At 46.6% G+C, this 27,213-nt stretch overlaps 2 protein-coding genes across 2 annotated transcripts in view; both read left to right on the top strand.

Moving 5' to 3' along the window:
* Slc39a9 (solute carrier family 39 member 9) overlaps positions 1–9,152 on the top strand; it is a 48,032-nt gene extending 38,880 nt beyond the window's left edge. The window contains exons 4-7 of the mRNA XM_038336277.1: positions 1,729–1,797; positions 4,070–4,155; positions 5,513–5,647; positions 8,511–9,152. Of these exons, the coding sequence (XP_038192205.1) occupies positions 1,729–1,797; positions 4,070–4,155; positions 5,513–5,647; positions 8,511–8,741 (521 nt within the window). The 3' untranslated portion in view covers positions 8,742–9,152. The remainder of the gene's footprint in view (positions 1–1,728; positions 1,798–4,069; positions 4,156–5,512; positions 5,648–8,510) is intronic.
* A 12,913-nt stretch (positions 9,153–22,065) lies between these two features.
* Plekhd1 (pleckstrin homology and coiled-coil domain containing D1) overlaps positions 22,066–27,213 on the top strand; it is a 28,587-nt gene continuing 23,439 nt past the window's right edge. The window contains exon 1 of the mRNA XM_038337543.1: positions 22,066–22,214. Within this exon, the coding sequence (XP_038193471.1) occupies positions 22,066–22,214 (149 nt within the window). The remainder of the gene's footprint in view (positions 22,215–27,213) is intronic.

The raw sequence follows: 27,213 nt of genomic DNA, 5'->3' as shown, positions 1-27,213 counted from the left end.
GCTGCAATCTCTTCCTGTAGGTTTATAACAACCATTGTGTCCTCTTGCTTGATTTAAAAACAAAAAAAAAGAATTACATGATTTTCCGTCTGTGTCTGTGCACATGAGGGTCCCCACATAGGCCAGAGGAGTTAGATCTCCTGGAGCTGGCACAGGTGGTTATGAGTGAGTGCTGAGAGTAGAACTTTACACCTCCCTCCTTCTTCTCCCTCTCCATGAAGTCTAACTTGTGTTGCACAAATACTCTTGGTACTGGGGTGTGGAGGCTGCTCTAGAGAGTAGTTGACCTACTAGGGATCACACTCTTAAGGAGAACAGTCCTTTCTCTCCTAGCAGCTATCAAATGCCAACAGCTCCTTAGCTAGGGCTGGAACTTCATGCCCTGCCCCCACTCCCACCCCTATGTTTTCCATGAAAGCAGTACCATCCCCAGAAAAAGGAGTTATAAAGCAGTATGGGGTGCCCAGTGCTGCGTACAGTATGTGAGACATGTTAGACTGGAGAGGAAGAAGGACAGAGTGCACTGGTTACAACTGGCCTGGGATGGAAACAGGGACATGGTTTTCTCTCTCTGAGGTGGGGATACGGAACCTCTGCAGCACACAGAATTTTATTTGAGCCAAGAGACAGTTGTTTTGAGCTAGGTTTATTCTCTGATCCCTTCTTGATGGATGTGATCCTAGGATTTGACTTGGACTAGTGTCTAAGTTTTGGGTCAATACTCTGGGAAAGTTAATACTTGCCCAGAACTAGAGATGAGGAGATTTTGGGAAAGGGGGGTGAAAATGTTGTTAGAAAGTACTAGAGAAACTGTGTTAACTGGTCTAGATAATAAGAGCTACTGTGGACCTAGGTGATGTTTAGCATAGAACATTCCTCATGCCAGGTGTGGTGGTTCTGGCTAAGCCAGGGAAGTTACAAATCCAAGGCCTGCATGGTCTTTAGAGTGAGTTAGGGCCAGTCTTGCACTTAGTGAAACTCTGTCTCAAAATAAAAAAAAAAAAAAAAAAGTAAAAAGGAGGCTGGGAATTATAACTCAGTGGAAGAGTGCTCAGATGCATGGACAAGGCCCTGTGTTCAGTCCTCAGTCCTGAAGGAACAACCTACGTAACAGCATGGTTGCAGCTGACCTGAGCTAGTTAACGGTACAGCGGAAGGGTAGTGCTACAGGTGCCTCTGATGTGACTGGCTAAGCTGAGTTTGGGGAAAGTAAGAAAAGCAGTGGGCAACTGTAGTAACTTGGGTTCAAATTGGTGAAAGCGCATGCTAGGGTGGTTGCTGCAAAATGAGAGGGGATGAGAGCAGAGTTGCAGGTGGGTTAGATGAGCCTGCAAAGAGGTAAACAGAGGCCAGAGAGCACTTTCTGCAGACTGAGGAAGTTCAGGCAGTTGGGGGTTTTACATTTCAGGAATTTATTCAGGAGTTCCCACACACCCACCTCTTTAGTGCAAGGAGAACATCTAAGTATTTGAAGTGGAAAAAAAAACTACATCAAAGTTTGAAATCCGAGCTTTGAAAATACTCACCCAGCTGGATGTGGTCTTATATATCCTTAATCCCAGCACTCAGGAAGCTGAGGCAGGGGGATTTTGAGTTCAAGGCCTACAAGGACTGCACAGTGAGACTCTTAAGTAACAATGACAATAATAACGAACAGACCATCTCCAGCCAGATGTCTCTATTGCTTTATGTCATACCACTTTGTGATCCTTTCTCATTCTCATGTAGATCCAGAAACAGCAAGGCCTAGCAGTTCCAAAATTACCACCACACTGGGGCTGGTTGTCCATGCTGCAGGTAAGTCAGGGTTGCAGTGAATGCGCTTGGGGGAGTGTACTGAACAAAGCCCTCTAGCTCGAGCACGGCCCTGTTATCTGTGTTTACAAGCTAAGAGTGATTTCTTAAACCATATATATGTATGTTGATAAATATATATAGATATTTTTTCAAATTTTAGTGGCCTCCTTTAATGTGATTTCTGTATTTTTAATACCTAAACACAAGGTATAAGGTGGACATGGAGCACACACTGTAATCCAAGCACTGAGAAAGTGGAGGCAGTAGGATCACAAATTCAAGATCAGTTTGAGCTACTTAGTGAGTTCAGGGTTAGCCAGAGCTATATATCTGGACCCTGTCCAAAAGAGTCTGTACTGTAGCTCAGTGGAAAACCATCTGTATAGTGTGTGATTGGCTTGTGTTCAAGCCTCAGCACTACCAAACAGAAAGGATATTTCATGTCACTGGGAAACTATGCCATTTAAAGTAATACTGCTGTTTGGAAGACAGCTGTACTCATATGTTTATTTGCCACCTGTGGCTTGATTTGTACAGTAGTGACAGAGTTGAGTAGTCACAAGAGACCAGGTAACCTGCAAAGCTCAAATATTTCCTGCCTGGGCTTGAAGTTTGCTGACCTCTGCCCTAAGATCTTTCTGGAGAAGAGCTTGGGCATTTCAGCACCAAACAGCCCTGCTGCCCCATGTAGGCTGAGGTCTAAGCAGAAGACTCAGCATTGCTGATGGGACTTGGTTTAGCACCACAACCCAAACCTAGACCCTGATGGTAGGATTCTGTCAGAACCAAATAAAGGCGTGTGAAAAGTAGCTCACTCCTAGCCTGCTGTTTTCTGCTTTCTAACAAAATTCACTGATGTCACTGATCCAGAGGCAGTGGGACCTGGGAGAATGGAGCCAATAAATGCAATAGACTAAAGTCTCATGCAATAGCCAACTTTCTTCAGATCCCCAGGCATTTTACTCTGAGGGTAAGAAAGGTTGCATGGGACTGGTGAGGTGACATGTTTAGAGCATGTACTGCTCTTGCAGAAGAACTGAGTTCAGTTCCCAGCACCCACAGCAGGCATTGCAACTACCTCTAACTCCAGCTCCAAGGGGATCTGATACGAGCACCTGGACACCCTTACACACATATACATAATCTAAAAATAATAAAAAATATATCTTTTAAAAAAGGAAAGGTCACATGAATAAAGTTCTCATGAATTCAAGCTGTATACAATTGTAAGGATAAGCGACACATGACAAACGCATGTTTTTAGAGACATATAAAGGATAAACTTTTGAGAAGCAACAGCAAGCAACAATGAGCAATCTGAAGTAAACTCACTCCTATCTACCACACTTGGGAAGAGCACAAAAACTTTACATTCCAAGAACAGTTTTGTGTTTGGAACCAACTGAGGTCACAAGACTTTTGTCCTGTTTTCTTGGCGGTATTCTCAAAGCACTCAGAATTCTCCTCACATAACTCCATTCCTAAACTGTGTTCCCACACACCCATTCAGCTAAAGTCCCTGTGCTGGCCAATCTTATGTCTGCTTGACACAACTGGAGTCATCTGAAAGGAAGGAACCTTTATGGAGAAAATGCCTCCGTAAGATCAAGCTGTAGGGCATTTCTTAATTAGTGGTTGATGAGAAGGGGCAAGCCCATTGTGGTGGTGCCATCCTTTGGCTGTTGGTCCTAGAAAGCAGGCTAAGAAAGCCTTGAGGAGCAAGCCAGTAAGCAGCACCCTCCATGGGCTCTGATCCGCTCCTGCCTCCAGGTTCCAGCCCTGCTGGAGCTCCAGTGCTGACTAGCGTTGATGAACAGTGATCCTTCCTCTGCACGTTGCTCTGGCTATGGTGTTTCGTCACAGAGATAGCAACCCAAACTAAGGCAGTCCCCATCCCACGCGAATATCTGTGTTGAGGCCTCAAGCCTTGAAGACAGAAAGAGGCTTCCTTTGAGATTCTTCAGCACTACTACCATTACAGTTTGACTCATCAGTAGATGCCTGTGTTTCATACTTTCTTTTTAACAATAAAACCAGCTAACATATGAACTACTCAGGGCCAGATGCTAAGCTCTTTGCGTATGTTCTTCCATTTTTCACCCTCACGAAGCCCTAAAAATGCATGTTTTTCCCCATCTTAAAGATGAAGTTCAGAGAGGTTGAATAACTTCCCTAGAACCAAGTCCAGCTCTGCCTGGCCTTGAAGCCCATGCACCCAGCCCTGCACTTCCGTCCTTCATAGCATCTTCTGTTTCCTTGTCTCCAAATTTAGCGGATGGTGTAGCTCTGGGAGCAGCAGCTTCTACTTCACAGACTAGCGTTCAGTTAATTGTGTTTGTGGCGATAATGCTACACAAGGTAAGCCAAGATTGGGTATTGAACATATTTGTAATTAAAATTTGTCTTGGTCCTTGAAGCATTTCTGATATGTGGGGGTTTTTTTGTTTTGTTTTTTGGATTTTTTTTTTTAGCTTTTAAAATTTATTTATTTTTATGTGTGTGTACATGGTCGTCGTACACATGTATGACCATTAGCATGAGAAGGTCAGAGGACAACTTTGTGAAGTTGGTTTTCTCCTTTTACCTTTGACCGGGTCCTGGGGTTTGAACTCAGGTCTCAAGGCCTTCACAGCAAACACTTTGACCCATTGAGGCATCATGATAGCCTTTTTTTTTTTAAGTTTCTTAATTGCTATCCATTTAACAGAATTAAATATGTCTGCTCATTGCTAATTTCTTTTACTATTATTTTCTTAAAATCTTATTTGAAGGGCTTTATTTTTTGTATTATATACACAAATGGATAAATTCTTACTGATTTGCATTTTTAAAAATATTTATTTTATTATGTATTTTATGTATATGAGTGCTTTGTCTGCATATACCCCTGCATGCCAGAAGAGGGAACAGGATCCCATTATCATTGATTGTGAGCCACCATGTGGTTGCTGGGACTCAGGAACTTTGGAAGGGCAGCCAGTGTTCTTAACCACCAAGTCATCTCTCAAGCCTTCTTTCTTTCTTTCTTTCTTTCTTTCTTTCTTTCTTTCTTTCTTTCTTTCTTTCTTTCTTTCTTTCTTTCTTTCTTTCTTTCTTTCTTCCTTTCTTTCTTTCTTTCTTTTTTTTTTGTTTTTGTTTTTGTATTTTTTGAGACAGGATTTTCTCATGGTTTTCTGTGACAGCCAGCCCTGGCTAGCTCTTATAGACTCAAGGCTGTCTTTGGAACTCACTCAAACAAAGTCTGCCTGTCTTTGGTCTCCCGAGTGGCTAGGATTAAAGGCATTGCGCCACAACCACCACTGGTGTCTCAATTTCTAATTTTTCATAGAATTTTGTTCACATAGCGGAAAGAGATGGCTCAGTGGGTAAAGTGCATTGCTGAGGCAAGTCTGACCAAGCCCAGTTCCCCAAAAGTTGTCCTCTGGATCATCACAAACAACTGGTGCACAGGTTGCTACATTCCATGCACACATAATAAGAAGATTTGAAAATTCAAAGTAATTTTCTCTGTACAATTCTACAAGATGCATATATATGGACAAACACAGGTTTATCTTTGAGAGAACATTGATTCCTAAAAGGCAAGCTTGCTCTTGATGGGATGCCTAGGTTTCTGTTAGGAGAGTTCATATTCAGATGACACCACATGTGTTTCTTGAGATGGAAGCAAGCCCTATTTGTCAAGTGATAATAAGGGCTACTTTGTCATTTCCAGGCTCCAGCAGCATTTGGGCTGGTTTCCTTCCTGATCCATGCTGGCCTAGAGCGGAATCGAATTAGAAAGCACTTGCTGGTATTTGCATTGGCAGCACCAGCCATGTCCATGCTGACATACTTAGGATTAAGTAAGGTAAGTGTGAGCATCCCTTACTATACGGTCATGTACCTAGTTCCCCACACACATAGATAGATAGATAGATAGATAGATAGATAGATAGATAGATAGATAGATAGATAGATAGATAGATATAGATATAGATGTTAAGCCTGCAGCCCGTGAGCTAATGGGACTGAGAGTTATGACTGTGACCCAACACAAAATCATAAACTTACTGAAACATGATATAATTTTGTAATTTTTTATTTTATTTTATCTAATTTTGTTTATTGGTAACTCAGTTGTATGAATGTTGTAGATGACAGTATTGTGTCACAGACAGTATCAAAAGGTTCAGGAAACCAGGTAGGGTATCACAGGTTGAATTTTTCATGTATAGTATTTTCTCAAACTAAGACAAAAATTGAGAGTAAAGCTCTATATAAGATATATGTCTTAATTCCAAATTAGTCCTTTTTATGAATTTATATTTTATTCATTTAAATTGAAATTATCTGTTCTAAGAATATTTGCATAAATATATAGTAGAATTTTAGTATTTAAAATAGTATCAATTAACTGGCCATGCTTATTTTATTTGTCAGATAAATACTAAGTCAGAACCATCCAACATTTATTGCTGAGGCAGGCACAGGAAGCATGCAAGACAAGCCATTCAGTAGACAAGCCTACAGTAGAGTAGAGCTGGAACAAAGATGGCTGTAGGCAGCTGGGACCAATTCTTTTGGTTCTTTATCCCTGAATATAACTTCAATTTTCAGCTTAGACTCCATAAACTCCATCTCCAAGCCTTATAATTTTGTTCATAGCCACAACTCTTCCTATTTTACTTAAATGTCAGTGAGTGGAATCTAGGAGGAAAACCTTGGAACCAAATTAACGAGAGCTGTTTGGAAGGAACTGCTTTTCCCCATTCCTTCTCAGAAGGTCTTTGAGTCATCATTATATAAAAGAATAAATGTGTTAAAAGGCATATTGACTCTTCTGGTTTTCTGTTGGTTGGCTGCTTGGTGGTAGTGAACCCAGGGCCTCACGTGTGCTAAGCAAGCACTCTCCCACTGATCTATAACCCCATACATCTTTTTCTTTCTCCCTCTTTTCTCATTAAAAAATAAAAATAAAAAGGAAGAAAAGGAAAAGATTTGAGAAAGTATACATGGAAAATGAATGGTTAATGAGTGGTTAGATTCTGTTAACCAGGGTGTGTTGATCATTGATCTTGAGTTTAACAAATGAGTTCTTACACAGGGCCTTCCCATTCACCCAGAGAGACTTAAAAGCAATAGATAGTTCTTTATAGGTTATCACACACACACACACACACACACACTTCTCTTGATACTGAGGATTAAGCCCAGGGCCTTTCGCATGCTGGGCAAACACTGTGCCACTGAGCCACCTCTGCAGCCCTGATAGTTTCTTCTCAAATACGAGGTATCTCTTCACTGACTGCTGTGCTTCAGAACCTTCCACAGGAAGCATGGCGGTACATGCTGTGTCTGAGACAAGGTGTGAAGTTTTAACTAATGGCCTGGGCTCACAGATCTACTCTTTTTAATAGAAAAGACTGTGGCTGGCTGTATAAAGATTAGCAAATGATGACAGGTATGGTGGCACATGTCTGTAATACCAGCACTTGGGAGACTGAGGCGGGAGAGTTCAGAGTTCAAGCCTAGCCCAAGTTATATTATGAGACCTTGTCTTAATTAATCAAAAACAACAAACCCAGATTAGTGAATGTTGTGGAGTAGTACTTCAACTAGGCAAAGATGTTACATTTATTTATTCTGCATTTGTTTAACTATGTAAAGATGTGTTGCATTTGTTTTACCTTGCCTGCCTAAGGAACCTGATTTATCTAATAAAAAACTGAATGGCCAATAGCTAGACAGCAGAGGGATAGACAGAGCTGGTAGGCAAAGACATTAAGTAGGAGGAGGAATCTAGGTTGGGGGAGAAGAGAGAACAAGGGAGAAAAGAGGAAGATGCCCCAGGCCAGCCAGGTAGCAGCCAGCCAGCCAGCCACAGAAGCAGCAGAAGCAGGACATTCAGATCGAAGGAAAAGTAAAAAGCCCCAAAGCAAAACGTAGGTGACAAGAAACAGGTTAAATTTAAGTTGTAGGAGCTAGTGGGGCAAGCACAAGATAATTAATAGTAAGTCTCCATGTCATGATTTGCGGACTGCTGGTTCTAGAAAGCCTGCTACAAATGAATGAGATACATTTTAAATGTTGTGACCGCAGATATTGTGTACTTCTGTTGTGTTTTGTTTTTGAGACAGTGTCTCTCTGTGTAGCCGTAACTGTCCTAGAATTCTTAATGTAGACAAGGTTTGCCTCAAACCTAGAGATCCGCCTGCTTCTGTTGCATCTTGATTAGTCTGTCTCAAGCACCTGGCCTGGTACACAGAGGATACTTATTAAATGTTAGAACTAATGAATTATGCCTAAAATTCTGAGATTCATCTCAAACATAAGTGACACCTCCTAACCAGCACTTGAAAGTGGCTTTGAAAAGCAGCTGTTATTGCTATAGCTTTTATTTCACAATGGTAAGAGTAAATTTTAAATGTTCTTCCTGCAAAAACACAAGCATAGATATTAATTAGCTTGATTTTTTATTTCATTATTTTCTCAAATCATAGTATCTGTATAATGAAGATTATGAATTTTAAATGAATTTTAAAACTGTGGTTGCATGTTGTTACTGTTGTTCTCAGTCTTTCATTTGAGACCTCCCTTGAGTTTTCTATCTTGAGATGCCTCCATGTACCGAGCAGTACCAGGCATAAAGAAATACTCAGCTTTAGTTGGGACATCTTCCTGTCTCCAACTTTGATGTGACTTTTTTCCTCGTTCTCTCTTCTAATTCACAGAGCAGCAAAGAAGCCCTTTCAGAGGTCAATGCCACTGGAGTGGCCATGCTGTTCTCTGCTGGGACATTTCTTTATGTTGCCACCGTTCACGTCCTCCCTGAGGTGGGTGGAATGGGGCACAGCCACAAAGCTGACTCCACTGGAGGGAGAGGCCTCAGCCGCCTCGAGGTGGCCGCCCTGGTTCTGGGGTGCCTCATTCCACTCACCCTGTCAATAGGACACCAGCACTAACGTTCAGGCTCCAGCCTCAGTCCACGGCCATTGCCATCCAGGAAGAAGAGCACGCGTGGGGCGCTCCTCACTTCCTCAGTGTCTCGTCTCACCTCGCCCATCTCCACCCGCGTTCCTAGAGTCCGAGGGAGATGAGTCAGTCGTGGAGAAGTGGAACAGCGTGTAGCAGGAACATTGTAATCAGACAGACTTGTGTTGTCTTTTAAAGGGACTTTGACATAGTGAGTTTTGATGTTTCTCTTAACCCTATTCTCAGGGAAGATGGAATTTAGTTTTAAAGAAAAGTGGAGAACTTCATACAATGAAATAGTAATTATGAAAATACAGTGTTCTGTAATTAAGCTAAAGTTTTTCCCTTTAGTTTAGAGGCTCTACCACTTTCTCCATTGGTTTTTAACATGGTTCTCACTGTCTCTGTGCCACACGCCTTGAGAGAAGGTGGCAACACTCACCCTCTTAGATGCTAAAGGTGATGGCAATTAATTTGAGGTTAGAATAAGGAAAATAAGGGCAGGAGACACAGCTGACTTGTACCCTAGAGAGATGTCCAGCGACAGGAGATATCTAGAGTGTTGAGCATCTTCTTTGCTCGTGCCTCCCTAAACAGATCCTGCCCTGCCCGTAGAGCAATGAAGGTGGGGCTGGCCTTTGAAGAGGGTCCAGTGTCTTACAGCATTTTCCTGAAGGATCCTTTGCAGGGTGCCTGTCTGCAGCACATTCTTCCCGAGGAGCCAGGATCTGTTCCTTCAACAACAGCGTGATCACAGTGAAATTAAGGGATGTTAAATTTTCCAGGAATTTGGCTAGTAACTGACGTCTTTGTAGTAGCCTTTTATAAAGTAACACTATTACAAAGTATGTTGTCCTTTTCTGCTAAGTCAGTGCTTTTCAACCTTCCTAATACTATGACCCTTTAATACAGTTCCCCATGTTGTGGTGACCCCCAACCATAAAATTATTTTCATTGCTACTTCATAACTGTAATTTTGCTACTGCTGTGAATTGTAATGTAGATATCTGATATGCAACCCCTGTGGGGGTCACAAACCCACAGGCTGAGAGCTGCTGCCATTTCTTTTAGCAGCCGGCAGCCCCTCTGGCTGAGTCCTTGTCCTCTGCTCAGCTCCTGTGCAGGAGCAGCAGGAGCGTCAGAAGGGAGTGTCCACTGCTGGCCTCAAGCTCCTTGCAACCATGTCAGTGCCCACTCTGCCCGTGCTGTGCTCTTTCCTGCCCGCTACCTGTGTGCTGCCCGCTGCTCCTGCTGATGTCGGGACTGGTGTGACTTCATTAGGACACCACTTCTGACCCATGATGATAAAGGCAGCCAGCACCGTCCCTGTTCTTCATTCCCTTCAAATGAATTACTTTGGTGGCAAATACTACTTTTTCAAGCCCTTAAAAATGTCACCTCCTCGTGTGTGAGTTGACATATCACTAATACTTTGATAATTTAAGCAGTGGAAACAGAGAAAGTATTCAACAAACAAAGGTGATTTTTCCATGTTTGCCAAAATCTGCCTAAACCCTGTTTTGTCCGATAAGTGTATAATACTGTATTAATTTATATTTTCTGTATCATGTCAAAACACTTTACATAAAGAGAGAGCCAAGACTAGTTTCTTCAGCGCAGTGGCTCCAGTCATTTGTATTTTTATTATGACACTGCCAGCATGCCTGTGGTTTCCCTTTTCTCCCCAACCTGTCACTGTGTCAGCAGCTGTGGATTAAACTCTCAAGCCCTCTGCTGGCCACAGTGAAGAAAGTTAGCAGAAGAGCCGTTTTGTTTGGAGGCTGGTAGCCATTGCAGCCCAGGTGAGGTGAAGAGAAGGCGTGCAGTGTGGGAGTTGGGTGACTCCTGATGAGGCGCAAACAGCTAACTCGGGAAAGGTCTGGGCTCATCAAGTCCTTCCAAAGTACAGTTATCGTGATTCTTTCTAGAAACTTTACTGTGTCAAGTAAATAGCCAATTTCTGTGTCTGGTTTGGTTTGGGTCTAAGTAACCTCTGTCATCTTACTACATGCAGCAGTCAGGGATTGTTGCGCTGGCCAGAGCCTCTTTCACTCAGCAGTGCCTTGCCATCTTGCTTCTAAGCTTGGCTAGAATATCTTGCTGGGTTGGGCCTTGGACTCTGGCAAGGACTGAACCATCAAACTGCTAAATTTGCCCCCCACCCAAGCCTCAGTGGTAATGAGCCTTCCAAAGCTGGGGCCCTTCACAGGCCCTGAGCTGCTGCCTGGGAACCGCTCATCCCTTCCCTGGTCAGCAGGCTCAAATAGCCATAGAATCTTAATAGGGCTCAAATGCATTTTAGGCAGCAGGAACTGTGCCGTAGGGTAAAAGCCTCTGTCTAGGGAGGGAGAGGTTGCTCATGGGCAGGCAGTGCCCTCAGAGAGGCCACCTTGATGTTCACTTTCCAGCGTGTTTCTGTCGTTTTCCTCCTCAAAACTCCCTCCGGAGGTGTGGATGCCTTAATGCGATAACACATTTGAACACATTGGTGATACTTCGGCTGCTGCCGTGATTACCAGTGGAGTTATGGGCTACCAAAGAAGTACTACATAAAAAGCACGGGCCATCCTTCCTCATAACCAAAGCAGTCTTAATTACAATTGGAGCCCCTTTCTCTGGGAGACACGGATATACTTCAGATTCCAAGCATGCTCCTAAAAGGCAACTCTTGAGTTGAGAACCCTGATCTACTCCCCTCACTGGGTCCCCGGTGTCGTCAGCCTCCGCATCAGCAGAGCAGCAGGTTCCTGTTTGATTCTGCTTTTTTGTCTGTGCTGTTGCCAGCGTGTGTCTTACAGGCAGACATTCTGGCCTGGAATACCAGCAGTTGGAACAGTACTGAGGCAGTGTGTCTCCCCAGTCCACCCTAGTCTCCAAATTTCTCAATTAAAAACAGCCAGGTCGGCCTGCTCTGGGGTTTTTGGATTATTAGAGAAAAGAAAAGGTGCCATTTCTTGTAGAAAGGGGAAAAAGATTTAAAAAAAAAAATCTGTCCCTGACTGGTTCTCTTTTTCAGGGGTTAGAACTAGGAGGGACACACCAGCGACAGAGTGTGTTAAGCCCTAAAACCCATGGTAGTGAAGTTGTGATCATGGGGACTGTATGCCAACAGCACAAACCAGAGCCCCAGACTATTGCAGCCCAGGGCCACACCCTTGACAGCCGTTCTACAAGAGAGGCTTGCAGCGGCAGGTCTGTGCCCAGTACAGGTGGGCCTCGCCCCTGAAGAGCACTGGTGGAGATACTGTACAACAACCTTTTTGTGTTCGAGACATTGCAGTTCAGCTCAGAAGCCCCGCAGGTGTGTGGCTGGAGGGAAGGAACTGGCAAACCACGTAGCACTGCTTTAGATGTGCTCAGTCCAGCACAGCTGCTGAACACAGGCTGGCTGCGTCCGCTCTTTGTCTGGTGATGTCTTCCTGTAAGCTGGGAGTCTGATGGTGTGGTAACATCGCGGTTCTCCTGGTTCGGTGGCCTGAACAGTGATTTCAGATGTTCCCTTTTCTGGATCCTTTGTACACATAAATTCATTCCATGGATGGCTGCCTTATAATTTTGTCTCTTTCCTCTTTAATTGTGAATGGTTTAAAGATTGCTGTTTTTTGATTTGTTTTATGATATTAAATTTTTATTAGTGCACATCTTACGTGAATGGTTCTTTATTTATACAATGGCAGTATTTGTGTTTGGCAACCAGGCCTGATGCAGATTTGAACAATCAAACAGGTGGGTAGTCAGGATGGCTCAGCTGGTAAAGACACCTACTGCCAAGCCCAATGCCCTGAGTTCAATGCCTGAGACCCACATGGTGGAAGGAGAGAGCCAACTCCTATGAGTGACCTATGATCTCCACATGTGTACTGTGGTATGTGTGCCCCACCCCATAAAACAAAAATATAAATATTTTTAGGTAATGGTAGGTTGTAAAGGACAGAAGAAAGGTACCCTTTAGACAGAGGAGGAAAGAGAGAGGAAATGAGGAACCCTGAATGCCACTGTTCCAAAGGACAAATCCAGTGGTAACCATCTCCTCCCTTGCTGCTCATTAGCAGATATTAATTTATAAAAGTAGCTTTTCCAAAAGAGAAGCAGGCAAGTAGATCATTATCTGCCCCTTCCAAAGGTTAAGGATGTTGTGTGAGCGTATAAATGAGTTGTGTCTGGAGAGAGGAGTGCTGACATTTGAATCAGGCATGGGGGGGCTGTCAGGTGCAGACATGCCTCAGTCTGGAGGGCAGAGAACAACTTTCATGAGTTTCCTCTGGGTTGGTTCGGACTTGGCTGCCAGGCTTGCTTGACAAGCCACAAGCACCTTTACCCACTGAGCCATCGCACTGGCACATGGGTTCTTTTTAATTGTATTTATTAGTAACATGGTTATTGTATTTATTAATGGCATGCCCATGCCTGTTGACTTTGCACTGTAGAGGCAGAAGCAGTTATCTGCCATGAATTCAAGATGGGCTAAGGAGTGAGGCCCTGTCTCAACAAAGCCAACCAAACAACAAAAACGACAGGCTCTGGGGATGTAGCTCAGTTGGTAGAATGCTTGTCTAGTATGCAAGAGACCCTGCATGTTCAGTTTCCAATACTGCATGCAGCAGGGATGGTGGCTGGTGCCTCTAATCCTAGCACAGGTAGAGGCAGGAGGGTCAGAAGTTCAGGGTCATTCTTCACTGCATAGTTCAAGGCCAGCCTGGTTTGCATGAGACCCCCCCAGCTCAATAAATCATATATTTATAATATATCATTTATAATATATGTCGTATATGTAATTGTACGAAATATGGATTTCATTATGACATCTGCCTACAGGTATATGATGCACTTTAATCATATTAATCCCTTTATTGCCTTCTGTTTTCCCTCCTCTCCCTTTTCTGCTGGCTCCTTCCCAAACCATCTGCCTTCTACTTTCATGGTTTCTTTGTTGTTATTTTTATTATTTTGATAGGGTCTCACTATGTAGTCAGAATTCATCTGAAACTCACAGTGTAGACCAGGTCAGCCTTGGATTCAGAGGTCTGCCTCCTTTGGGGAATAAAGGCAGGGTCTGGGGGTGGGGTGTAGTATTTGTTGTGTGGCTTATTGCACATAATATAGTGATCTCCAGTTCCACCTGTTTTCCTGCAAAGGTTGTAATTTTGTTTCTTAGGATCAAATAATACTCCACTGTGTATGCATACACATTTTCTTTAACTATTTATCTGTTGATAAGTGGCTAAGCTGATTCCATAACTTGGTTCTTCTAACAATTACCTATAGTAATATTTTGTTTATGGTTTTTTTTTTTTTTTTTTTGGTTTTTCGAGACAGGGTTTCTCTGTGGCTTTGGAGCCTGTCCTGGAACTAGCTCTTGTAGACCAGGCTGGTCTCGAACTCACAGAGATCCACCTGCCTCTGCCTCTGAGTGCTGGGATTAAAGGCGTGCGCCACCACCGCCCGGCTATGTTTTTACAAATAAAGTTTGCCTGAAGATCATAGTGCAGAGCTAAGTCACTAGAGGCCATGGAATGGTAGCACAAACCTTTAACCTCAGGACTCAGAAGACAGAGGCAAAATGATCTCTGTTAGTTCAAGGCTACCCTTGTCTAGACAAGATTGAATCTGTCTGATAGAGAAAGAGCTCACAGGAGACAGGAGTGCTATGGCTGGGTGTAGAGAGGAACTCAGTGAAGTCTGAGGTTTGGTGGAGACAGACAGAGTCTAACACTGGTGCCTAATCACTGCTATCTGGCCTGCTGAATTTTGTACTCAGTTCTACATGAGGGACCAACTCCCTGGATGTCCCTCAGGGATGTTTTAGGAACATGTGAGATTATAACAATAAATGGCTTACAGCTTTACTAGCCAAACTCAACACATCTACCAAGACCCAAATAAAATACCCATCTTCTTAGAAGCTAAATTGTGTGTGTGTGTGTGTGTGTGTGTGTGTGTGTGTGTGTGTGTGTGTGTGTATTCGAGACAGGGTTTCTCTGTATGTAGCTTTGAAGCCTGTCCAGCTCTTGTAGACCAGGCTGGCCTCGAACTCACAGAGATCCACCTGCCTCTGCCTCCTGAGTCCTGGGAGGCATGTGCCACCACTGCCTGGATAGAAGCTAAATTAATATATGTATTTTCATCCACCTAGCACCCTTAAGAGGCAGCAGCATACATATTTCTGAGAAGTCTGCTGCCCAAGTGCTGCCCTGGGGTCCCCAAAGCCCATATTAGTGCTGGGAAGTGGCAGAACAGCAAGGTGTTCCAGCTCCTCCCAAAAACATCTACCCTGGCATCCTTGGGTGTGATCATCTGTGGGCAGTTAGAGCAACATGCTGCCTGATGATGAGAACAAGCTAATCTTCGAGACAAGGGAGCCCGCCAGGGAAATCTCTAATGGGAGCCGCAGAGTGACCTCAGGTGGGCATGCTCTGGGCAGCAAGCCTTCCTGCAGGGCTGGTGGGGACCAGTCTTCCATGCTCTAATTTGCCTCCCCTACCTTCAACTTTTCCTGGCTTTGTCCTGACCCCTGGCGCATGTACCCCACATTACCTCCTGCACTGGTTAATTTTAGGTATCAACTTGACACAACCTAGGATCACCTGGGAGGAAGTCTCAGTGAGGAATTACCTAGAGCAGATTGGCCTACTGTAGGCATGTATGTGGAAGACTGTCCTGTTTATTGATGGTGGACGGTACCATGGGCTAGGCTCTGGCCTGTGTGAGTAAAGAAAGCTAGCTGAACACTAAGCAAGCAAGCAATTATACACTCTGCTCTTGGTCATAGAAGTGATGTGATTGGCTGTTTGCATTCCTGCCTTGACCTACCCAAAATGGATTGTAATTTGGAATTAATTATAAGCCATGTAAAGAGTTTCCTATGTTGCTTTTTGTTGAAGTATTTTTTTTCACAGAAACTGAAACGAGACAAGGACACATCTCTCCAAGGTTACTCTGGAGGCAACCAAGCCTTGCACAGCAACCCTGCCTGACATTAGAAAATCCAATCACAGAAGAAACGGAGTACAACAAAAAGGAGTTTATCAGGGAGTGACATGGGGAAGGCATTACAGGGGAGTCATTTGACCTGAGTGTGAGCAGGACTAAGAAGGAAGAGCAACATTCTAGCCGAAGGAAGGGCGAGCAGAGAAAAGACGCAGGAGTAATGACAAAACATGGGAATATGTGTGCACGCATGCATGTGTGTGCATGTGCATGTGTGTGTGCAAGTGCGTGTGTTCTTGCATGTGTGCGCACACGCACGTGTGTGCATGTGTATGTGTGTTTGCGTGCATGTGTCAGGTATTACAGCTGAAGGTCAGGAGTTGGGGGCTAGAGTCAAAGCAGTGGTGACCAGCAGAGGGTATTGCCAACTCACATGGTCAGCTTTGGACTTTGAGATCAGGTGGGGGACAACCGGTAAACCTGGACTCTGGAGGATCCTGCTATGTGGGGGAGAGTTCAAGCTGGGAGTGGAGAGTAGCAAAGGCTGAGAACACAAGGCCCTCAGAAGCCCAGTGATTACCCTTGGCTCTCACAGCCAATGTCTCAAAGTCTGCCGTGGAAAGGCGACTTCCACATCATTCTCAGACATGCCACAGATTCCATCTTAGAGGTGTGGAAGCTATGAGCCTGAGACACTGGTCTCCCTTTGACTGGCCAACAAAAGCAGAAAACCACTTGGCAAAGATGCGTCAATGTGGTTCGTACTTGTGAATGCCTACTACATACCCCATCCCTGTCCTGTGCCTACTACATACCCCGTCCCTACCCTGTGCCTACTACATACCCCATCCCTGTCCTGAAGTAGCTCGTCAAGAAGAGCAGCAGTCACCAGAGAGAAACTCTAAACCAAGCAGTGGACTACAGTAGAACAGGCAAAGATCCACTGTACCAAGGTTATCTGAAACTGGCCACAGCCTTTATGTGGGCCCCGGGTGGTAGCCTGAGTCTGGCAATTAGTGTTAGCGGAGGGAGACATGATGCTGCTCCAGGCTTGACCTGAAGCCCAGATCTGGCCACTTCTACTTCTTGCTCCTATAGGGATACCTGGGTGCTGTGGTAGCTCAGAAAAACCAGGTTGTATCATTCCTGGGTCCTTCACTTGGAGCATGCCTGGAAACAGAGGAAATGGTCTGTGTGCCCAAGGGTGGGGCTCCGGGATAGAGTGGGTAGGGAGCTGAGGAAGCGACACTGTGGGAAGAGCCACTTTTGAACATGTTGTTGGAAGCTTTTGCAGCCCAGTCAGGGTCTGATGCCAGTGAAGCCTTTGTCTCCATTTCCCTTCAGGGAATGTTTTATTGTCTTTTCTGAGTGTGTAAGTTGGTCTTGTGTCTAAGAGCCGAGAGCTGCAACCCCATCAGGTTTCCTTCCTGGAGGCTGCTATTTACGTAGGGTGAAATATTAACGCTCCGGTTCCACAGGGTCTGACACCTTCTTCTGGCCTCCTCAGGACTCCTGCACATGGTGCACACAAAACTCACCCAACTAAACATATGAACACGTAAAATACATCTTAAGAATGGTCCCTTAAACTCAGGTAAGTTGTCAATTGAGAAATGACTAACAAGGAGAACACTCAAAGTGGCTCAGCATTTCCCGAGCTCCCACTTCACAGGCCGTGAACTGCAGTGGGAAAGTCTAGATTCAGAGCAAATCAAGATGTCTGATCAATAGCTTCCCCTACTCCACTTGCATGCATAGGCGCAGCATGTTTCAGGGAAAGCCTAGCTATGTAACCTTGAATACACAACTTATTATTTTAAAGATTTGCTTATTATACAGTGTTTTGCTGCATGTTCACCTACACACCAGAAGAGGGCACCAGATCTCATTATAAATGGTTGTGAGCCACCACGTGGTTGCTGGGAATTGAACTCAAGACCTCTGGAAGAGCAGCCAGTGTTCTTAACCTCAGAGCCATCTCTCCAGCCCAACTTTTTTTCTTTGAGACAGTGTCTCATTATATAGCCCAATCTGATCTCCAAGTTGTGATCCTCCTGCCTCAGCTTCCTGAATACTAGTATTTCTCCTGAGTCGTAGATAATTTAAAACACAAAACAACTAACCAGTGCACCTCAGGGTCTTAGCAAACAAGAACAAGCCAAATGCCAAAGCAGAAGATAGTGATGAAACACACTGAGAAGATACAAAAAGTGAAACTTCTTTTGAAATAATTTAAAGATTATTTATATGTATGAGTGTTTTACCTGCATGTATGTATGTGCACCACATGTGTGTGCCTGGTGCCCACAAAGGTCACAAGAGGGCACCGGATCCCCTGGAACTGGAGTTACTGGTGGTTGTGAGTCACCATGTGGTGCTGGGGATTGAACCCTTGTCCTCTACAAGAGAGCAACAAATGCCCTTAACCACAGGGCCACCTCCCCACACCTAGAGTTTGCTCTTTGGAAAGACAAACAAGATTGACAGCTTTTAGCCAAACTCCGTTGAGCTAAAATTATCTCAGGGTGAGGCCTGTAGGACAGAGAAAAGCCTGGCTTGAGTTTGAGGGAGTCTCAAAGCTACCGAGGATGAGTCAGCAAAATCTACGTAGATGCCCCTCCAGCCAGAGGGAGGGCTTGGCTGTCTCTCATTGGCTGGAGGTACCCCCACATCACACAATGTCACTTAACCTATATAAGCTGACACAGTAATAAACTAAGTTCTGCTTTGACTTGACTCCCATCGCGTCTGATTGTCCTGTGTCACAGGGCTGTGGAACAGGCAGATAACACACTCACCTTTCCCTGGGGAATAAGGCTAAGGAAGCCTAGCAAAACTCGTCATAAGAAAAAAAGAGAAGACCAATATTAGGAAGATTAGAGCAAGGAATGGTAGCACACACCTTTAACCCCAGTACTCTAAAGACAGAGGCAGGAGGATATCTGTAAATTCAATGTCATCCTGGTCTTCACAGTGACTTCCAGGCCGGTCAGGGTTGCACAGTGAGACATTATCTGAGAAAAGAGAGATGAAAGGCATGTGGGTGGGGCGTGGTGCCGCTCCAACAGATACAAATGGCGTCCAGGCTTATTAGGGAATAGTTTTGAAAACCTGTGTTCCAAAAATATGGAAAATCTAGAGGAAGTGCATAAATTCCTGGGGACATAGGATTCACCAGACTTGAATTAAAAGTTAGATAACCCTTTTTCATCTTGATTTTTCTCACGGGGCAATGAAGATTAAAGTGTTGCCCTTAGTCTCTTGCCACAGTTAGCTGAGTTGGGTGAACTGGAAACGGTACACTAAGAACAGCAGCACCACACCTAACCAGGAGGCTGGGGACAACCTTTAGCCTGAGTTTCCACCCTAATCTCATTTGAATGCTAAGACTGGGTCATGCTGGCCAAGCATGTAGTACATGCCTAGAATTCCAGCACTCCAATAGTGGAGGCAGGAGAATAACAAATTTGAGACCAGCTGGGCCGATGTGGAGTCAGAGAGATTCCATCTGCCAAAGACGGCAGATGCCATGTAACTGCTCAAGAAGCAAGGTGTAATAAACCACGAGCCTCGTGGTAAAATATAAAATAACAGAAATGGGTTAATTTAAGATGTAAGAGCTAGCTAGAAATACGCCTGAGACATCAGTCAAACAGTGTTGTAATTAGTATGGTTTCTGTATGGTTATTCGGGTCTGAGCTGTCAGGAAACGAACAGTCTCCTATTACACTGGGCTACATAGCAAGATCCTATCTCAAGGAAAGAAAGGAAGGAAGGAATAAAGAAAAGAATGCTTAGGCATCCCCCACCTACTCGTCCTCTGCCCTGGCTTGTTTGTCTTCCCCAGGTCTCAGTGTGCACTAAGATGCTTGTCAACTGGGCAGAGAACACAGTGGAAACAAAAAAGCTTTGCCCATGCCTGACCTGGCGGCATCTGGGCTGTCTGACAAGGGAAGAGAACCACTGAAGTATCTCATTGCTTGTCTCTTATAGTTTTTCTACCCAACCTTAACTGTTAGTTGAAGGCTGTGCAGATATCCTGCACGCAGATGAAATGAGCAAGACTGGCTTCTCTCGACCATTAAAGAAACCTAGGCTCCATTTCTTCCATCACAGAACGTTTTCCAGGAGCCCCTGGGCTTTTCAGCCCTTCCCCTTGAAAAATTTCTCACGAGTGGCTCTACCCGTGCCATAGCTCACAAGCTCATCACTGGCCTTTACCACAAGGCCAGGGCTGCCAATGACCCGATTCAGGAGAGAGAATGAGTTTGCTAAAAGGCTATCAGGAGGGTGAGAGAGCCAGGCTTGAGGGGAAGTTTCTAGAACAATTCTTCAAACCCTGCTCATGCCATAGAGCATTAGCTGCTACTATCAGGTGCTGCCAGGATTCTGACTCCAAGTGACTCCCACTTCAGTGGGCACTTTTGCTACTGCTGCCTCAGGAAGGCAGCCCAGAAGCCATAGAAACCTCTGGATGCAAGTCAGGTGTCTTCGCCACCTGCTTCCCTGGAAAAGCACATGCCAGTGCCTGCTGCTTCCTGTGTTTACCACCTGCAGCTCAAGGTCCTGTTGTGCTCCAGGGAACACAATACCAAAGGCTCTTGGTGCAAGTTTCAATTGTGTGTGTGTGTGTGTGTGTGTATGTTTGGTTTGTTTGTGTTTAAGAAGAGCAGGCCTCCTAAAGGAGGGAAAGTGTCCAGGATCAGGATTATAAACAAGCACCTGCAAGAGACCAAGAACCTGCAAGGGACCTAGTGCCGGCAAGGGACCATGTAATTCAATGGTAGGGCAGATACTGAGCATTCACAAGGCCCCAGGCTTGATTCTTGGGAAGATAAAAACAGTTTTATGGACTATAAAGAAGAAAAGCTGAGCTTGATAAGACAACTAGAGATGGTGGTGGTGAGGTCTTGGAAGGATGCCTTTTTTAGGGCATTCAGGTCAAATATTTTAAGGCAAACGGTGAAAAGTGAGGCAAGATTGTGGGTTGACTGGAAAGGGTGCTAGGGCTGGAAAGATCTTTCTCTTGCTTTGGGTGGTGGTTACATGGGGTTCGCATTCGTCAAATGAGCCCTGAAGATACGGTATACTAACTACCTCAATGTTGCTTGCTCAGGGCAAATTCATCAAGTCTGAGCAAACTGATTTGGCTCTCAGACTACCCGTGTATTTGTTAACTCTGATGCAATTTCACTTCTTTAGTTCACCAAGGGCTTGGTGAACTATGACTGCCTCTGAGGGCTGGTGGGTTCTTAACCTGGAAAAGACTCGAAGGAGGAGAGGGAGGGGTGCGGCTCCAGTATGCAAACAAACCCTTTTCTTCACTTTTGGAGTGCCTTTCCACCTGCAGAGAAGGAGGCCAAAGGCCTGGCCAGAGTGACGCGGTCAACAAATGCCCACACTGAGAGCAGAAATGGACAGAGCACCTAGCCCTGGGGAACATCGGAGACTCACAGATAAATCACGAACACAAGCTGCGTTGACAGTTTGAGACTGACACTGAGTGTCAAATGCCAGCACAGACTGCCAAGTGCCAGGAAAAGAAATTCGATCTGGTCCAGAGAGTCGCGGCGGTGCAAAGTAAAACCCACCTGTGGGGACAGGAAGGGTCCTGAACCTTGCTGGAACCTTTTCTACGAGGCGAGTCCTTGGACACTTACTAAAGTCTTAGCTGAACACTGGCCTGCCCCAAGCAAGCGTCTCTGCTTTAAAGGTGAGAAAAACACGGTCCAGAGGTTTGCAGAGTCATTGAAAGCCTGAGTTGGAATCACAAGTCCAGTTCCCTAACACCACGCCCACGCCCAGAGGCGAGCAGGTGCCTGCGGAATGACCCTGCTCTTCACCAAGCACACCTAGCCAGCCGGCGTTTTAACGTGGGGGCCACAGATTATAAGGAACTGGAAGAGGGCAGGGCGCCTGGGTGGGGGTGGGGAGGTGCAATGGCCAAATCCCCGGCCGAGCGACAGGCCAGGACCCTGCGGACTCCCTGAGCTGGGCTCTGCAGCGGGCGCCTGCCCTCATTGGCGCTCGCCGCGGGCCTGCGGCCGGCTCACCTGCCACTCCCAGCCAATCCAGGCCACCAGAATTGAGGCTGCCTGCGCGAGAGGGGGTGGGGGGGGGGGGGGGGGAGAGTGGATGCTGCGAGCCTGCGGCGGAGCTGCCCTCCCCGCGGAGTTCCCTCCCAGCCGGCGGCGCTCCCGAGCTTCGTCCCAGGCGCTGGCTGCGGTTCCCGCGCCCCTCGGCGTCCGGCTCCGCTCGCTGGGACGAGCCCCGACGGCGTCCCGAGCTGCCTTTGCTCGTCGCGCCCATTGCTTCCCGCCGTCCTCTCTGTCCCTTCCATTCCCACGAAAGGGGTGGGCACGGCCGGGGCAGCGCCTCCGAGACAGGATGTTCACGTCCAAGTCGAACTCTGTGTCGCCATCGCCGTCCCTGGAGCAGGCCGACGCGGACGCGCTGGACATCAGCACCAAAGTGCAGCTCTACGGGGTTCTGTGGAAGCGGCCGTTCGGGAGGTCTTCGGCCAAGTGGTCCCGGCGGTGAGTGAGTGCCCCGGTCCCGGGAGACCTCCCCTCCCCGCCTTGGGAGGGAGCCCCGGGGCCTCAGGACCCCTCCCACTCCTCTAGTCACCGCCCTGCCTCAACCTTCCTCTGTGACCTTGGCCCGCCCAGTTAGTTTCTCCCTGTGCTGTCCCCCAAGATGCGACTTTAATTGGCCCGCCAAAGTTAGAATGGAATCACGGGCCTATAGTGGCCGGGAATTCCCTGAGGAATGAACTGAGTCCCGGGTCCCAAGTGGCGAGGCTGCATGTGGGTTAGAGAGACTGAAGTTAAATTGGGCAAGACTGGCAGAAGGAGGCTTCCCCTTAACAACCAGAGATTCTGCAGAGACCTCCACAGCCAATTCCATCCCTTTGTTGAGGCTTAAAGTGGGCTGGGAGATGGGTGCCACTCTCTGTTCAGCAGATCACTCGCCGTTCTGTAACACTCAGCAGAGTGAACCACAAACCTGTAACCACAACCCCTCCAACTGTGCCTTGAAACACACACACACACACACACACACACACACACACAGAGCCCTGAAGTTGGAGTGGGAGAGAAGGTAGATTGGACTGATGTTCGAAGTGGTGTTGTGGAGAGACAGAGCAACCTTGGCCCCGTTCTCAGCAACAGCTCCAAATGAAGGCCCTAGATAAACACGACTTTCCACGTACAAACGGCCCTGACAGGTATTGGGAGAAGGAGAACCAGACCTGGACGTGCAGGAACCTCCCAAAGCTGGCTGCTAGGGCAATGGACCGTTTTCTGCATCGCTTTCATCCTTACTGCTGGTGTCTAGAAAATTCAAGACGTTGTCCCAGCCCCTCCCTGGAGGGCGGGACCGTTCCTGGGACCACAGCCCCTTCTCCATCCCACACCACGAGTCTGAGTGCCTCGGATGTTTTCAGGACCGCAGGTCATGTGCTTGTGGCTGTGGTTAGTGCTGATGTTCGATTTTTGATGAATAATTTACTATTCCTGTAAGACCTCAGAACAAATGGAGGTGTGGATGGGCTTTCACGTTTTGCAGAGACGGTTTCATGCCCTTTTATTACTTCTGGCTGATTTCTCTTGGGGATTTAATGGGATCCAGCCACCCCACCCCCCAGTCCCTCCCAAGTTGAGTTTCTATCTGCTACTTTAAGTGAAGGCTTGGAGCAGGGTGAAAGTTATATGAGAGGTTCTCAGGGCTGCACCATCGGAACTGCAGCCACTGAGGGCCAGGAGCATCCAGTCTCTGCCTCAGCACTTAAGTGAGTCCTGTGAGCTTGAGCACTGGGAGGGGGGGTAGCTTTTGTGCAAAATGTCCTGAGCTACCTCAGGCAGTCTTCTCTCTCCATCAGGTTTGACTTTTTGTCCTTGTTTAAGACTTTTCCCGCCAGGCATTTTCACCTGATAGCTTCTATGATGTGTTAGGTGCCTGGAATCCCTTGGCTGGGCCTTCTGGTCCTCTTTCCCCCTGCAAGTATGGGGGACCTGGCTACTGCATACACAGTTGATTTGGGGCTGAATGGGGTCAGAAAACCTCTTAGCTAAAAGCATGGTTGTAGAGGCTGGGGCACTTGGGGTTGGGGCCCTGATAAACTCCATCTGCTGTCCCAACAGTCACCCAAAACAAACCAGTCTAAGTCAAAACAATAGGTCCCAGTGCCAAGTCAAGCTGTGTAGCCTTTGAAAGACACTGCCAACCCCTCACCTTCCTCGCTCCGGAGCTGTCTCCATGCAAAGACTCTCCCTGCTCTGCGGCTCAGAAAACAGTTAGCATCTTACCTGCCAGCTCTAGACCTTTGTTTGTGTTCCCATCTCTGGGAGAATACCTCCCCATCCTCCACCCCAACACACATGACTTCCCCTTGAGTCAGCGACAGCCGTCAGAAAGTCAAGAGTCTAGAATCAGGCCCCGTGCCCAGTCCAGCCAGCCTTCTCTTGCTTCCTAGTAGGGCCTCCGAGCTCCAGTTTCCCATCTGTGAAGTGCAGTCTCTGGACCTCAGATAATTAGTGGCCACAGGAAGGCTTGGGACAGGGCAGCCAACACCCACCACTGCAGAGACTTGCCATTAGGGAGATCGATGCCCAAGTGGGCAGCTGAGGGGAAGAGCCTGGAAAGGCTTGGGGCTGCATAAATAACCAACCATTAGGCAGGACGGATCTGGTTGTGGCTGGCTAAGTTGTGTAAAACCTCTCCTCCTCAGGCTCTGTTTTGGGGGAGCGTCCAGTATCCCCCCCCACCCCTACCCCCACCTTGCCCACACTGCAGTGGGAAGATGTCTTCGTCATTAGTTTACTTTCCTCTGGACAGAGAGAGGAAGGGAATCGAAGAGTTCATTAACAGAGAAAGGAGAACTTTGAGAGGGGGTCTAGAGGCCAAATGACCACAGTCCCCTCCTTCCTCTGGGGGTAGCAGAAATGCAGATGCTGAGACCTAGGTGCTCTGAACAGGAGGAGGAGAGGGTCTCAGCTTCAGTCAGGGTCAGCAAGGGGTTCGTGGGACGCCCTTCTGAGACCACTGTCGAGGACCGGCCTCGACTTCTTAACCAGAGTAGGGGCGTGAGAACTGAAGAAATATAAATAAAGAATATGAAGACACATACAAATAATAAGACAGAAAACATAGAAAGTATCAGGAGGGCATTCCAGTGACTGAAATTCTGAAATTCATCTGAGTTTATTTTTCCACAGCTTTTATACCCAACATAAACTGGGGGAGAAAGTAACAAAAGACTTTATTAACATGATACAAAAGGATAACTCACACAGTCAACTCTGAGACATCAAATCATTAGCGTTCTGTCCTCTAGGTAGCTAAGGTCTCTAAGTCACAGACGCTGAAGACTACCCTTCCCTAGGTGACCTCATAGTTACAATAGAAGGAGCAGAAATACATTTGCATGCATATCCTGACCACCCGTCAGGATGGTTTTGAGCTATCTTAATTTCAAAAGAATCAAGCAGTCACCTCCTGCATTAGGACACACAACTATGCTTGTCAATCTCCAAACTCTCTGACCAGCAGACAAGGTGGAAATGGGCCTGCAGTTTTCGGCCTCCACAGACCACCATAGTGTCTCCAGAACTTGGCTCGCCCTCTCCTTGCTGGGAAACTAGACCTTGGGTAGGTTCCTGCTGCCCTCTTGGGAGCGAGATAACCTTGGCTCCAAGACGAAAACTCCTACAGAAGTCTAAGTCCCCAGGAGGTGTTGAACTCAGATGTCCTGCTGTCGGGTGTTGTATACTCTAGGTGGAACTTGGCTGGTTCCTCAGCCTCCCCACCTGCAGCCCAGCCATCTCTGCTGCCTCCTACTTCCAATCACATGGTCTTGGGAGCAGAGCAAACTACGCTTAAAGGAAAGTGTGGCAATGTGGAAGCTGAGGGACATCACGGAAGGGCAAGCCCCTTCAGATGGGCTCTTTGCTCTGCTTTCTGAAGCCTATTTTATGTGACACTTTATTTTCCAGTTTTTCTGTGTTGACTTTAAATTTACATCTGTGCATGCCTGCTTGTATGTATGTATACAATGTACAGGCAATGCCACTTTCTTGACCCAGACTCATGCATGCTACTGAGACCCCCACTTCTGTACTCAACATCACACCTCCTTTCTGCCCTACGTGATGTCCCCAGCTTCAAATTTCTCTCACATGGTCTACATCCCCAAAACAAAGCTCAGGGAGCTCAGGACACCAGACTGACTACTGCTGCTGCTGCTGCTTGTATTTCTTCTTCCTCTTCTTTTTGAGATTTTACTTACTTATATCGTGTCTGTGTGTGTGTGTGTGTGTGTGTGTTCTGCCTGTGTGTATATCTGTACATCTTGTGTATGCTGTGCCACAGAGGGAATTGGATCTTCTGGAATTATACTTACAGATGGTTGTGAGCTGACATGTAGGTGCTGGGCACTGAACCCAGGTCACATCCTCTGGAAAAGTAGCCAGTACCCCTAACTACTGAGCCACCTCTCCAGCCCCAGGCTGGTCCTTCTTTAACAAGGCCTGTCTGATATGCATGGCATGTGTGCTCTGAACATTTTACTCTGCCTCCACTGGCTCTCTCAGGAGACCAGCATTAACCACTGAGCTCTGGCTGGGCCCTTAGACTCAGAGCATAGGGTAGGGGGAAGGGAAGCCATGCTCTGAAAATCCATCATGTTAGATGACCCCTGTGTGTCATCCTGTCACTCAGACTAACATCCTGGCCACGGTGTCATGGGACTTAGGTCATCCTGCTCCTGTCTGACTATTCAGTGTGTTCTGCCGATTTTTACCTTCTAATAACTGGTTCACCCCTTTGCCCAGATGTGACCTCCTCAGGGCCACCTCTCTTAATTCTAAAATCACAAATTGACCTCCCATGACTTGTTTGCTATCTGTGCAGGGTGTGGGGACTGCCTGCTCTCAGCTCCTGTTTACAGATCCATGCTCTTTCCTATCCCCCCCCGCCCCCCCCCCCCCCGCACCACCCTGGCCACCCCTCTAGCACTTATCTGCATATAACAGGAGACATATTTTGGTAACCTTGAGCACACTGTTCTCCACAGATGCCCTTCTACGTCTAGAGAACGTCACTTCCTCTCCTTCCTCCTCCAACTTCTTAAGACATTTCTTCTTCTTCAGAACCGTCATCCGTTATGACCTCCGCTCAGACCTCCGTCAAACCCCAAGCCTTTCATGCCCTGGGTGGTCATGCTTCTGCTTTTCACACTGACCTCCCTTGTTGCTCCGTGTCCTGGTCCTTTGTAATCTCCGTGTATTCTCCAGGTGCGGTGTAACTTTGCCACGCACCCTGCTATGTTACAACGTCACGCTAATGCACCCCGGTGCTCCGCAGGGTCACGGCATCTGGCACTCTGCACAGCTGTATATTCCCATGGCCTGACAGTGTCACCCTGTAGTCAAGCGCTCAATACTGTTAGCTTCCCCGTTTACCCATTGTGTGATCTGGGGCATATTCCTCAGTTTCTCTGCATTCCAGTTTCGTCACCGGCCTTGAATAAGCAGC

Source organism: Arvicola amphibius, chromosome 7 (assembly GCF_903992535.2).
Source record: "Arvicola amphibius chromosome 7, mArvAmp1.2, whole genome shotgun sequence".
Classification (NCBI taxonomy): Eukaryota; Metazoa; Chordata; class Mammalia; order Rodentia; family Cricetidae; genus Arvicola; species Arvicola amphibius.
The sequence above is the reverse complement of the archived record's forward strand: the minus strand, read 5'-3'. Positions and strand labels throughout refer to the sequence as shown.